The following is a 14,837-nucleotide window of genomic DNA, read 5'->3' on the forward strand; positions in this document are numbered from 1 at the left end:
CTTTCATATGCACGAATATAGATAATGTGATGGAGAGGTGCGAGCCTAGTGCCACTTCTTGTGAGGTCATAGTAAGGTAACCCATGCTAATATGAGTGTAAACGTTTTTGATAAGTAGTTTATCAAGTAGTCAGATGGATGGTTGGTTATGACAAGGTTCCACTTCAAGCTACTTCATTATGTCAAAGATTGAATAAGGTGTAACTCACTGGCGAATGGCGAATACTTGCGTTTTGCAGGTAGTACATGTATATTAAGACAGACATGTCGGCTTAACATTAGACAGGTATTGTCGTGTATCTATTGTAGTGAAGTCATCCGTTTAGATTTACATGTAGTATGGAATGCATAGTTTAGTATAAACCCTGATTATTGTGTTATTTAAAGGTGTAAGAGGCAAGGTAAATTCAAGAAATGTTATTGAAAGAAATTGATATCGTTTGGTAGATGCTCTGCTATGGCGACGCATTTAAGGGGTCGGGATGTAAGATATAGAATCGGGGTCGCTTTGACTGCGACGTCAGAAGCATAAGTTTGGAGCATAACTTTATCTGGCAGACAGATGGCGTGTGTATTGGCGAGCCTCGATTTCAGGAAAGGAGAGTCTCGAGATCAGTGATTTCCAGCAGTAAATTCACGTTTTTGGTACAAGCCCAATGTTATTGAAACGCATCGTTCGTACTGAACCTGTCGTTCAGTTTTGCACCAGTTTCCAAGAGATGGTATCATAACTCGGCTGTCATCATTTTCGCTTTGTTGTTACGAAGAAGAGTCCTACTGTTGGGAATCACTTAGCAGTTAGACATCACACTTCTGATCAAACAATAAGGGCGATCGATATTCAGGGGAATATGCTGCCTGTCCCCATGTTGCCTACACATACATGTTGAGGATGTGAGAGTCACGTATGGGCATTTACAAGGACTGCAGTGGTCCTACAGGTACATACTGTTGATGAAACAGTCAGGTGTGAGCACTTACTTAAAGGAAATGTAGCACCTACTGTTGCTTATATGCCAATGCCGTGATAGTCAGGGTTGTGGCAATTAACGGGTCTATAGCAACCCCTTACACACACACACACACACACACACACGCACACGCACACGCACACGGCAGCACACCCTACAGATACATGCCCCCGCTGACAGACACGGCAGCACACCCTACAGGTACATGCCCCCGCTGACAGACACGGCAGCACACCCTACAGGTACATGCCCCCACTGACAGACACGGCAGCACACCCTACAGGTACATGCCCCCGCTGACAGACACGGCGACGCCCCCTACAGGTACATGCCCCCGCTGACAGACACGGCAGCACACCCTACAGGTACATGCTCCCACTGACAGACACGGCAGCACACCCTACAGGTACATGCTCCCACTGACTGACACGGCAGCACACCCTACAGGTACATGCCCCCGCTGACAGACACGGCAGCACACCCTACAGGTACATGCTCCCGGTGACAGACACGGTGACGCACCCTACAGGTACATGCCCCCGCTGACAGACACGGCGACACCCCCCTACAGGTACATGCCCCCGCTGACAGACACGGCGACACCCCCCTACAGGTACGTGCCACCGCTGAAAGACACGGCGACGCCCCCCTACAGGTACATGCCCCCGCTGACAGACACGGCGACGCCCCCCTACAGGTACATGCCCCCGCTGACAGACACGGCAGCACACCCTACAGGTAGATGCCCCCGCTGAAAGACACGGCGACGCCCCCCTACAGGTACATGCCGTTGATAAGGTAGTCGGGGTCGTGCACGTTGAGGGGACCGCGCCGTCGCGCGCGTCGCTTGAAGCTGCGCAGCCGGCAGCCGACGAACGCGAGCAGCAGCGCGGTGACGGCGAGACCGAGCGAGAGTGCGAGCACCGCGCCCGAGTTCTCGGCGGCCTGAGGCGAGAACACCTCCTCTTCGAGCTGCACCTGCTGCTCCTGCACGTCCATGTGCAGGTGCACGACCGCCGGCTTGCCCGGCTCCTTCTCCGCCGCCGCCGCCGCGCCGCCCGACGATGCGTTGCCGGGGGTCACCGATGCAGGGTCTGATGCGGCAGCGGCGACGCCCTCTTGGTGGATGGCACCGCTATCGGCGCCCGTCCGCTCTGGCGGTGGCTGGTTGGCGGGCGCGTACTCGCGCGGAGGAACGCGTGCTGCCTCCTGCTGGACATCGCCCTGCGAATAATGGCAGAGATGCTGTTTGTTAGCAAAGCTAGAGCTCATTAATGCAAGTGGATTTCGCGTACGACAATATGGTACGTTCTATCCAGTTAAAGACGATCGGCATGCAGAAGCGGAACCGTTTACCTCTGTGCTTAACCTTTTTTTAAATAACTTTTAATAATTTTTATAATCCCTATCCTAAAAATTTATCCTAATAAATTTTTTTATTATTACTGGTCCTAAATTTGATTTATTATCAACATTCCAATTAGTATTTTATATTATATTTTATTTGTTTTTATTTTTTATTTGAAATAATTCGTTTTTAATAATTTTTAGTAAAACCAGCACGTGAACTCTCGTGCCACCTCTGAGTACGCTCGTGGTCTACCTGATAGGGTTGCTGCTGATATCCTTGCCCTAGAGTCCCTAACACAGCTCCCCGATTCCCTAACACAGCTCCCCGATTCCTATCTGGCTGCAGCTGGTTACCTCCGCGGTTACTGTCATGAATAGACTGGTCGTACATGTCGTTGCGCTGGACTCCCTGGGGCTGGTACGGCGGCAGCTTGTCTTGTGTGCCTATGGCGAAAACAACCAGAAATCAACATCAGACATGCTCAATCAAACTCTCACGTCGGTCGAGCAGATTTATATTTTTAAGAACTTGTTTTAATATTATTAGTTACAAAGAATGTTGCATCTGACCAGAGACACCTCAAATTATTTATCATTTGCAGCGATTGAACCAATCTGTTAAAATCAGGTACATGAAATGTCTTTGAAAAGTCGTTTTATTTCCTTGTTAACTGCCATTTACTTATAATATAATAATAATCTAATATCTAGTTGTTAATAACAACAGCAATATATATATCACTATAGGATGTGATCAGCAAATGGCACAATTATTAAAATGGCAGAAATATTTTCCTACAGGCCCAAACTGGAAATGCCAGCTCACCTCATCGTAAACGAGGAGACATGTTTAAAGATTTTGAACTTTACATTCTCTTTGAACTTCACAGCAGAGAATCACCGCGGTGGAATGCTCGCGACCCAAATAACTTATACAGACGACCGAACACATGCGCAAATGCTCTACGTACCTTGAAGATTTTGCCCATAGGGGGCGCCATTGCTGTCGTCATTGTCCGCCGCCTGACCGGCGGCGTAGTGTTGGGCCGGGGAGATCTGGCCGTGAGACTGACTCGCCCCCATCGCCAACTCATGACCTGGTCACCGTCAAGGTAAAAGAACTCATTAGTATACAGGTAAGAGCATCATTACACGCAAGGTCAGCATTTAGCGATGCAAGCATAAATGTGACCACTTGACCTCACCACAGAGTGCAAGACATGCAGCTGATTAATTGCGAAGCCAATTAAGAAATTGTCCTGTGAAGTACACATCAGTGTACGGCTACGACGTAATGGGATACAAAATTATTATTCACCATCGTACCCATTACAACATTACTAATTTCTGTATTTATTATTATCATTATTATTATTATTAATGCATGAGCTACACTGTGTTTAACGAAATCTCACAGCATCAGTTACAAATACTAGGGGGCGCCTATTTACATGGCGCGTGCCACCGAGAGCCCGCATTATCGAGGACACTGCACAATCGAGACGGGATACGCTACCGGAGTGCATGGTAGGCTCCGGGGCGGCGAGCGGCCGCGGGCCAAGCTGTGGGCCCTTCTTCCCACCGTGCGTGTTGAGCATGACCGGCTCTTGGGGCGCCGGCACACTGCTCTCCCCCTCCCGGCTCACATCCCACCGCGGCGCCGGCTGGCCAGAGACGTCAATCCCTTCCCGGCCATAAAACCTGTTGGCGGAGGAGGAAGGTGCGGGTTATCGTGTGCACAGTTGATTTCACGAGACGGCGACCTAGATAGCATTGAAATAATCCGAAATTGAAAGAACAACCAAAAATACATACAGCGCCATGTTCATGGATCTCTACTGCCACTGCTTATTTATTTGGATTTGGAATTGCACAAGTTACAATTGTACTTGCATTGTATTTGTATTGCTACCCATGTTTGTATTGTCGCGGTGATTTCGTGTTCGTTGCACAGTTACTGTAGACGTATTGGTGCGCTAACGACTCCAACTCACTTGTTATCCCAGTTGTTGTAGCTTCCATCCTGCGAAGAAATATCGTAACGTTGGCCCGCACGATCGCCGTAGCGATAGTCCGGACTCCCCGTGTCCTTGCCGATGTATGGCTCCTTGCCGTTACCGTAGCGATAGTCAGGACTCCCCGTGTCCTTGCCGATGTATGGCTCCTTGCCGTTACCGTAGCGACCACCGCCGTAGTCGCCGTTGCCGTAACTACCGTAGTTGTACGGCGACTTTCGCCCGCCGAAAAAGGAGTCATCGTATCGCGGGCCGGTGTCGATTGGGTACTTGTTCAGGTCGAACAGGTATCCGTCCTTGTACGTGTTCTTGGCGTCATAGTGGTTGTTGACAGGGTAACTGCTGTACGTGTTGCCCAGACCTATATCTGCAACGTGAGCCAGGACATGTCAAAACGTGAAGGCATACTCTCCCAGACATCTAAACCATACAAGAGGTGACATGGCCAGTCTTACATAGGCCTTAATTGCCTAATCAATATGCCTTAATTTCCAGCTATGTTCACTTTTGACAATCCCAACACAGCCATGCCACGTTTTCACAGCTTGATGTATATGTCTCCAAAGTGAGCAAGTCTATCTGTGTATAGGTACCGCTTATGACACACGTAATTGACTTCGATTGGTATGACCCCCCTCCAGACCCTCCCCCATCCGTCCATAAACGACGTGCCTTTTGGAATGCCTGAGGCGAACCCTGTGTACTGAATAGTTTCTACAGAGGAATTATAAAAAACGACAACCAAGCAGTTATTATCGGAGAGCAATTATCGAGCAAACAACATGACATAGCAACAGGAAATCATATGCACACCGCCACCCCCCACCCGCCACAGGATGACTAAGAGAAGATGAGGGATCCGAGATACACTACTTGTCATTCATATGAGATTCTCATGATGCCGGATCGTGAGAGATGAGGATCATCTCATCTTGAGCACCTCGTCTTGTCTTGTTCTCAGGGAGGAGGAATGTACATCAATTCCATAACAATTGTCTGTTCGGCTTTGGGTGTCAATTCCCACAATTTCTGGGACCACATTCCTGGGGCCATCATTAGACACATTATAAACACTCATCACTTATCATTCATAAGTCTAAAATGTCATAAATTTTGCACGACATTTTACGTTCCTTTAATTATTGCACATGCAAAAGTTATGACACATCAGAATTATAAAGGTGATAACAATTTATGATGATTCTGGCAACGACCCTTAGACTGACATGGACTCCCATCACACTTAATGCACACCACATCGCACCAAATCACATTTCACAACACGCCACATACAATAGTTATTAGACGTATTAAACGACAATGACAGTCACAACTATTTACGTTTCCGACAACAGGCCCCTGACTGACACAGACTGCCAGCCGACCAAGTGCCACTCACCTGGGTTGCCAGGGCAACCGTCTTCGTCGCTTCCGTCCTCGCAGTGCTTGATGCCATCGCAGACATCGTAGATAGCAATGCAGTGGATGTGACCCGTCTCACAGTGGAACTGGAACTTGTCACATTCTGCGAAACGATAGTGACGCGTCACGTCGACACCCACGCTCAGCAGTGGCAAGTGATATCGCTTCAAATCGCAACACGCAGACAGCAAATACGAACCCGTGCATGTAGTGCACTGCTTAGTGAACTGCTTAGTGCACTGCCGAGTGCACTGCTTAGTGAACTGTTAGTGCACTGATTATCGCACTGCTTAGTGCACTGATTATCGCACTGCTTAGTAAACTGCTTAGTGAACTGCTTAGTGAATTGCTAGTGAATTGCTTAGTGCACTGCTTAGTGCACTGCTGACACATGACCATTGAGATTACAACTGTTTGGGTCTGCTCTCCTCGTTGACATCTGTTGTTTGTGGTAATTTGCTTTTAAAACCAGTACTGAGATACCCCTTGTTAGCCATGACAGTGTTAAGTGTGCCCACGTGGGGTGCATTAATAATCCTACAGCCATGCTAATTTTCTTAATGCCACCTAAAGTTCCCTCCTACACCTCAACTCACTGGTGCTACTGTTACTAGCATTAGGCCAGTTAATCATTTCTTTTTGGAGAAAAGGAAGCAATTCTGTATATAACTCCAGCATGCAACTTTTATTCTCCACACGAAAAAGCCCAGCTGAAAACTAGTTACCATCTTTATCATGCGGATCCTCCAGCAGTACTTTCACGGTGGTCTTTGTCGTAGTCGGGGCAGTTGTCGTCGTCGGAGTAATGGTTGTTGTTGGCACAGGTGTTGTTGTCGTGGTTGTAGTTGTTGATGTGCTCGTTGTTGTGGTTGTCGTCATTTTAGATAACTTTTGAAGATCTGTTTCATGTTTTGATTCAGCCTAGGGGAAGCAAATAATTGGAAACATTTAAAACATGCGAATCACTAAATATGAGTTTGATCTACTTACTCCAACAGGTTATTTGTCGAGAAAAATACATATAGATGAATGTACAAAGTCATTTACGTAATCGGTAATTACCTAAGGCAGGCAGAACCGATTTTCGTCATCTAATCGAGAGAGCAGCACCTTATGTATCACGCCGGGACAGAGAGGACTAATAATCTGACAGCACAGTAAAGCATCTTTAGTGCTAATGATGTGAGTTCCCTTCAAGTGGATGGTTTTTACCACTCAGTTAATAAGAGGGTGTGCATTAGTATTGCTGACATCTCATCTGAGTCTTGTGTGCAAAACATGCACGGTGAGGTTATTGGGTTTAATTTACCTTTAGTTTATCAAGGTGGTACTCGTGAAGATTCATATCTCTCATCATCGTGACATAGCTCGTATGTGGTGTGAACAGACACTTGCTCGGAATACCACAGTCGAATAAATAACAACTGGAATTGTTCTGAAAGGAAAATTTCATTTACCCATGAATTATTATTTAATATAACTTAGAATTATTACGTAGGAAACCAGTCACGACAAAAATTACATGAATGGATGCTTCGCACAGCGACTCGCTCGTTACTGCAAAATGTGAATTCCTGACTTTAAAAATCAATAAAATTTTGGCAAGCACGAGCCGCCTCCACACTGTTTATGCAATCGGGCACAATCAGCAGACTTTAACAAAATCCATAAAGCTGATTTTCGTGGGCGTGATTGGAAACCGTGAATAATATTAATAATAAGAAAGGTCACAATGTAAACATGTATGACGTCTGGTAATTACATAACAATTGTGATTTTTAACGAGTCTGCTGCAAAGGCCATTCTACGACTCGTGCAAAACAATACATAAAAAACTGTCGGTTGCGCAGCAGAAATAAACAAATATGCCTGTATAGTTTCCTACGATACTCATATATATATGCTAACAAGCTGGTTTACATAGGACCCCGAGGGCCAATTCAATGTCGTCATCCTTTCAATGAATGGCATCAGTTTCTAGTCTACCTATGTGTAAATAACCAGCAAACTCCACACCACTCTTTATCGCATGCCCAAATGCCTCTCACACTCCTTGTGAATTTTGCAAAACTACACAATTGCGTTGGACACTACAGCTCCTGTGAGTATGATTGTCTATTCGAATGCAGAGACGACAAAACGGAAACAACCCCACATCTAATCCCCACGTCAAACTACAATACGAGTAATGTGACCTCTCCTCCATGTTTTCTTCGCAAACATTAGATTACTCGGCGCGTTGCAATGCCCTGATTGGTCTCGCTGGCTCTAAACGACAAGCTCAATAGCTTGCATGCCAGAGCTAACCCCTGACCGTCCCTGGATAGTGCTTCACGAAGCTCTACATATATTGATTGCGCAGCATGCACTGTGGGAGTGCATGCTTGGGCTCGTATAGGGCACATTCATTTCTTGGATCTGGGTGACGATTGACGATCTTCGTGAGCTTATCGCCATGCTGGCATATCTTACGAATACCCTGCGTTAAAAATCATTGGCGAGAAGTCAATTCTTTCGCGATTCCATGGTGATGATGCTGTCGTTTTATGAGCTGACATTAGAAGAGATATACACACGACCACTAATATTTTATTTGGTACACAACGTACTTCCTGTGTGAAGGCAAAGGCTGGATCAGCCCTACGGATTGTAGATCCACCGCATTGCCCCACGTGGGTTCCACCAGCCTAACACGCGATTCCCATTGAGCTATAAAATTTTACTGCACGATGAACTGCTACATATATACTTGACAATCTCATCTACTGCTTAATAGTGGTGTTGGAAGTAATCTAATTCATTGTTTATTGCTCGTTTAGTTTTCCAAGTTAATAAAAACTGAGTTGGAAATTTCATGATCAAGTTTCACTGCTTCAGCTCAATGAACAAGTGCCGCAGAGCGACAGGGCTCATCTGGTGTCTGGTGTTCTGCTGATAAATTCATTTGTGCATAGCAAGACGTCCTATACATACGTTCATTTCTAACCCAAAAAACCAACACTTCAAACTAGTGTAATAAAATTCCGATAGATGGCGGGCCGCTATCAAAGGCATCGTTGCATCGGTCAGCCAAAGCATTGCAGCAATGGCAGCTGTCAGTGTGACGACGGATTGCAAAAAGCAAGAGCGAATAATTACCATATTATTACTATACATAATGTGCGTTGTATGGTGTCAGGTAATAAGGTACATTAAACCCCTTGCGAGGCACATCTGGCTCGTTAAAAAATAGCTCAATGGTTGATACAACCAGAGCAGCTCGTGCAAGATTACAATTTACAGCAATACGATAGAAAATATCTGTAAACTAATTTCAGTACAAGGTAGGCCAGTGATTAGTGGACGGAATAAGCTCAAGAACGTACACACTTGCGTCTATATTGGTGCCAAAATTTGATGAGAAAATTCAGTCTGGGAAATCCGCAGCCTCACTCCTGGGTAATTATTTGAGTGCTAGTGACTGTATTCCAACTATTCATAATGTACAGTACACTACAGAATCTCATATATAAGTCATCTCATTATCTCCTAAGTAAGCGTTGTTCAAGTAAGAGTTATGTGTGGAATTTCACTGTAAAATGGGAGCTTTCCACAACCACAGGTACTCGCCAACGCAGTTGAGAAACAAATCAATGTTTAACCCTCCTCTTGAGGGTCAAAAGGTTAACTTATCCGACACTTACTCTTCGCATGTCAGCAGAAAGTACATTTCATGGTCCTTTCAATAAAGCCATAAAAATGCTAGGTCACCGCTGAAACAAAAAAGTTATTCAATCGCTCCGTCAGACCATGTCCTCAGAAAATGTCTAAAATCTGCCCTGTGCCCCACTGACCTTTGACCTGTGACCTCCAATTTCGGCACAGTGATGGCTTTTCCTACCATGATGCTATACACCGACTATCACGAGTTGGGATGTTGAAGCTGGGGGTTAAAGGTCAAAGGTCAAGAGGTGCAAAAGAAGGGGGAACATTCCCTCCTTAACTTAAGGTATAGGGAGGAAATGCAGAATTGCGGCACAAATCTAAACGGCTCGACCTAGGCTCAGGGGGGGTAATCCGAAAATCTAAACGGCTCGACGTACGGTCACGATATTCAGGACGTTTTGTGCCCAACTGTTGACAGACGGACGGACGGACGCACGCACGCACGCACGCACAAACGGACGGACGGACGCTCATGCAATTCTACAAGCTGCATCTGACTATGTCAGATGAGCTAAATATGCTATTTAATATTTAATGACCCAAGCATCAATAGTAGAAAATTATTTAAAGGAATAGCCTTCATTATTGTTTAAAATCTGTTCTAGACGTAGTTATTATGAAAATTACCCCACAAATGTGCATGGCAAGATTGTTAAATTAACTTGATAGCCTCTTTTCATTTCTTAACACACAGTTAGGGACTACTCATGTCTTTACAGATAATGTCAAAGACATGTTTGCTTGGTAATGATGCCAAATTTCAAACCTTTATATCATAAATCTAGCTTCTCATTTCTTCTGCTTACTGACACAGATACTAACCTGACTGAGGTCACATAAACGCTTAGTCCCCCCCCCCCGCACCCTGCTGAATAATAAGGCAAGGCTGAATAATGAAAATGGTAAAAACCAACGAATTGACACAAGTTTGCTACTAGTACTAGTCGCCTGTGGAAGGCCAGTCCACCATGATAGCTGACATAAATCATCATCAGTTTAAATTATTTTCGGTGAAAATTTCTTACTTATAGATCATCTATAAGTAAGAAATTTTCACCGTGAGCTTTACTTAAAATTAAACAGACAAGTATGAAATGTTAATATTTTATAGCAATTTATAAGATGCGCATATGACTAAGATGCGCATACCACTTAGTTCCACACCGACCTATTTATAAATACACACACAACAGGGGCGGATCCAGAGAGTATGGGTGACCAGTTTCCATATGTTCTTCTGGAGCTAGGGGGGTCCAGGGGCATGCCCCCAAGAATTTTTTTAAAAATTAGGCTATATTTGGTGCATTCTGGTGAATTTTGAGGCCTGTGACCGGTTTCTGGAAACCGGTGCAAACCGGCCTAAATCTGCGCCTGCACAAGGTAGGTTATACCTAATATAATTAAATGCTAGCACAAAGCTAAAATCTTTCAACTTATGGTCACATAACATTTAAATGGGAAAATAACCTTTGTCTAATTATCTAACAAACTCAACCACTAATGCTGAGAGGGTCTATGTCCCCCAGGGTACTGCCAGAACGTACCCTGGTACTATCTAATATGCCGGACCGTACCTCGCCTACTCCACTAACGAGTCTAGGGAGTCGCCTACGCCTACTCCCCAACCCTAACCCTAACCCTAACCATATCAGATAGTTACCAGGGTACGGTCCGGTATACCCAGGGTATGTTCCAGGAGTACACTGGGGGACATAGACCCTATGAGCCCGACTAATACTAAATTTTGCAATTTACTGTAAAATTTGTGGACCTTTTAGTTATATTTAATTTACCTGATCTACCTCTATATGACAGTCGACCCTCGTTAAAGAATACCTTGATCCTACGACCATTTACATGGATGTGGGTGAATTACTAGAAATTTAACAAAATGTTAGCAATCGCTAGCAATGAGGTTGTTTATAAGGCTTTGTTCTATGAGGTAATTGCAAAACTTCATCATTACTATATCATACTATATCACCAGACAGCGATGATTTCATTGGCCGGTGAGAAATTTCGTATCTTCCGTATTTCTCACTGGCCAATGAAATCATCGCTGTCCGGTGCAGTTCAATGCAAGATTGCCAGTTTTGTTTGTAGCAAAGTTTGCGTGATTTTTATGTCGTGATGTTTTAATAAAATAAACGTGATTAAAGAGGAGAATGCTGCATGACATTGACAAGTGTTTTGTAATGTAGGTAAGATGTTAATAAAGCGACGGCTTTAGGTATTTCTTTGATTTTCTATGTAACATGGCCGTAAATAGTGAAAAGGTTGTCGTGAATTTTGCACGACAAAATTCACAGGTTTTGTCTATGGAAATTGGAAGGCTATTGGGCCCTAAAATAACATCAGAATATAAAAAATTTTAGGGCACAATTTATTGGTCTAACAATTGACATGCTCAAAATGATCCTGCAAAATGTTGTGCGAGCACCTTAGCGTCACCCGTTTCTCGATTGCATGCATGCCATAATACGATAAACTATTACTGTTCAGCAAAATCAAACCTTGTCTTCGAACACTGCTAAATTACAGCGGTGGGTCTCACAGCACGCCAGCATGCAATCTTGTGCGGTCTTCATGTTCGGTGACGTCAGGAACTCCGCTCCAGCAACCCTCGAGTCGTACGTTCTAATGATCGTGTTCTGCTGCACGTCGAAATCGGTAAAGCACTGATCCGCCTCATCGGAATCGTCAACGTCGTCTTCGGCCGACGGCTGAGAGCGCGGAAGAGGCTGCGAATTTTCGGTGCTATGATCAGATTTCGCTCCGTGGTGACGCTTTCCCGTGACGCTATTAAAAAGCACGAATAGTATTAGGTAGACAGAAAATCTAGTTGGAATAGAATTCATCATTCGTGTCCAATCACAACCGATTCCTTTGACTTAGTTTGTGTCCAAAATCTCGAAGATAATTCACATTGTTTACACTTGACACTTTACAGCCTTATAAACGAGCGATGAATCATTGATAACAAAATGAAATCTGCAGTGAGCGCATGCGCTACTGTTACTACCGTCCTTGCTTCCGGTTAGGCTGCGGCTCGACGCAGTTTTGTAACGCTTTTTGCGACAAGATTGATTAACTAATTTTAATACAACATTTTATTTTACACATAAATATCTTATTAAAATAAATATAGATGGCTAACATTGATGGTGTGCCGGAGCCTGCTAGTAAATCTGTGTTCCTATCGAAATTGGTCGCGGGACAGGCGCCATGTTTGATCCGATCCTTACTGTAGAGTCTCATTACTTATTACTTATTACTTATTAGTTCACGGCGAAATTAGCGATATATTTATGTTAATTTCATGTCGTCTTACAACAGTAACCTCCACATAATTTGAATGGCAAACATTGTGCGTTTACAGCGTCTGGCATTTTACTTGCTCTATAATGATCCGATGCTACAGTACTGTGGATGCCTATGTAGGCTTTTTATTTGATTTTTTTTAATTTATTTATTTCGATAATTAACAAAGCATACATTACATCGATAACAGCATAAATAAACAAAATGCAGCTAGAAAATTATCGAGGATGAAAACACAAAAAGCGTGGCTAACACACTTATTTCCATTGTGGTCCAACATAATATTCTGTACAAGTAAAGTGATTAATATATTTTTTATTTATTTATTTATTTAAGCAATTATCCATCATATACAATACATTGCATACTTTTACAATAAAAATTTGAATTCATAAAATTGGATAATTACCAAGGATATATACACAAAAAGCATGACTAGCACACCTATTTACATTGTGATCCTTGTTTTGCTATGCCTTAATTGAATCTAACAATTGCACTACTATCAGAACTAACTATTGAAATATACAGATTTGTAGTTTTAATCGGTCATACAATGGCACATTTTCATAAGACGATACAAACTTTTCCTATGCCTAATTTCAACCGAATTCTTTTAGTGAAAATCATACTCCTCTGCCTCTAATGATTCTACCCTTTACATCAGACATTTCTTAACACTATACTTAAAACTAGAATAAACAGAATTTGTCCTAACTTGCTGTGGTAGAGAGTTCCAAGCTTCAATTGCAGTATAAGTAAAAGAGTTTTCCCCACTGCTTCCGCGCGCAAGGTAAGTGTTAAGGTAAGTGTTGAACAGTTAAATAAAAAAAATAAAAAATAGAAGCTTTCTGAGTGAGACAATACAAAACAGTGCTATATACCATAAAGAAAAAATATAAACAAGAAAAAAACTTCAGCATATTCTGTACAAGTAAAGTGATTACGGTAAATGTTTAGCAGGTAGAAATGATGTTTCCTGAGTGAATACAGTACAAAGCAGTGCAGAACAACACAATGAAGAAAAAACGTAAAATACAAATAATAAAAATTTCATCAAATTTGTTTACGAAGTAGTACCCTTTTTAGCACATGCCATTTCGGACACTCGCGGTTCGTACACTATTATAGCCACATTACAACGTAACAATATTTCCGCACACACTTCACATTTGTAATAGATTATAAACCCTATTGAAAAGTGGGCAATATGTTGCGGCGTTAAATGGAAATTTTGAGTGATACAGTAAAAGCAAGCCTGCATATATACGACATTGAAGAAAATTGATACAAGAAAAAAACTTCAGTATAGCTTGTGCAGCGCAAAGTGATTAGGTACACGTTTTACTCCATCATTTCGATCACTCACTAGCGTACATCATCTATATACATATTGCACTACATACATACCCCCACAGCTAGATATTATATATAAGTCGTAATATGTAATTATATATAAGATAGATAATTATATTCAAGTATAAAATACAGCTGATTATTGTAATAGGTGATGCAGATCATGCCAGCCCCCTATATTTAACTTCTATTGCATGTATAACGAGGATTAGTAAAATATGAAGTCACTGTCTTCCAATTGTCTTAACCTTTTCGCATAAGGTGTTTTGTAACTTGGCCTTTGAATAACTAATATATCTGGCTGCAGATCGCAATGTGGACGGTGTAGGGACGTTGCAAACTTCACCTAAAGTATCTATAAATGTCTTCTTTCCATGCATTGACCCCACTCTTGGTTTTAAAGATTGACGGCTCCCCAGCCTAGTTTTGAAGCAGTGAATTTCGGCGAGGTTAATGTAAATCGGCCTTCAGTCATGTATTCCGAGACTGAGATTATGAGGCAGAATTTTGAAAACTGGTTGTACCTTCAGATTGTACTACTCTGAACTCGACTGGAACCCAATTTACAAACAGGAAGCTTCCCTGCACCTATGTGGGTTCTTAGGCGCCCAGATTTAGAAGACAGCTATATTAGCTTTATTTTTAAGCATACCTGCCATTTTGCCATTTGTTTGTTGCGAAATGAAAGACTCACTGT

The 14,837-nt window shown here is 43.1% G+C and overlaps 1 protein-coding gene across 1 annotated transcript; it reads right to left on the reverse strand.

The window, feature by feature from the left end:
* Nucleotides 1–1,745: 1,745 nt before the first annotated feature.
* LOC106815318 (uncharacterized protein DDB_G0290685-like) lies at nt 1,746–12,442 on the reverse strand. The gene is made up of 9 exons (XM_014819763.1): nt 11,977–12,442; nt 7,068–7,193; nt 6,484–6,679; nt 5,736–5,861; nt 4,316–4,703; nt 3,838–4,022; nt 3,293–3,418; nt 2,575–2,765; nt 1,746–2,195 (listed from the first exon to the last, which is right to left on the reverse strand). Exons 1-9 carry the CDS (start codon nt 12,322–12,324, stop codon nt 1,746–1,748), a joined length of 2,136 nt encoding a protein of 711 aa, XP_014675249.1. The 5' UTR covers nt 12,325–12,442.
* Nucleotides 12,443–14,837: the final 2,395 nt, after the last annotated feature.

The sequence above is a fragment of the Priapulus caudatus genome, unplaced genomic scaffold, assembly GCF_000485595.1.
Source record: "Priapulus caudatus unplaced genomic scaffold, Priapulus_caudatus-5.0.1 Scaffold1089, whole genome shotgun sequence".
NCBI classification, from domain to species: Eukaryota; Metazoa; Priapulida; class Priapulimorpha; order Priapulimorphida; family Priapulidae; genus Priapulus; species Priapulus caudatus.

Excerpts from the sequence above, each read along its gene's own strand:
- LOC106815318 (XM_014819763.1), bottom strand. The coding sequence starts at position 12,324 with ATGATGAATTCTATTCCAACTAGATTTTCTGTCTACCTAATACTATTC. Across the intron at positions 6,680-7,067 it reads ACCACCTTGATAAACTAAAG|GCTGAATCAAAACATGAAAC; the intron begins GTAAATTAAACC and ends TGCTTCCCCTAG. Across the intron at positions 4,704-5,735 it reads CGGTTGCCCTGGCAACCCAG|ATATAGGTCTGGGCAACACG; the intron begins GTGAGTGGCACT and ends CTCACGTTGCAG.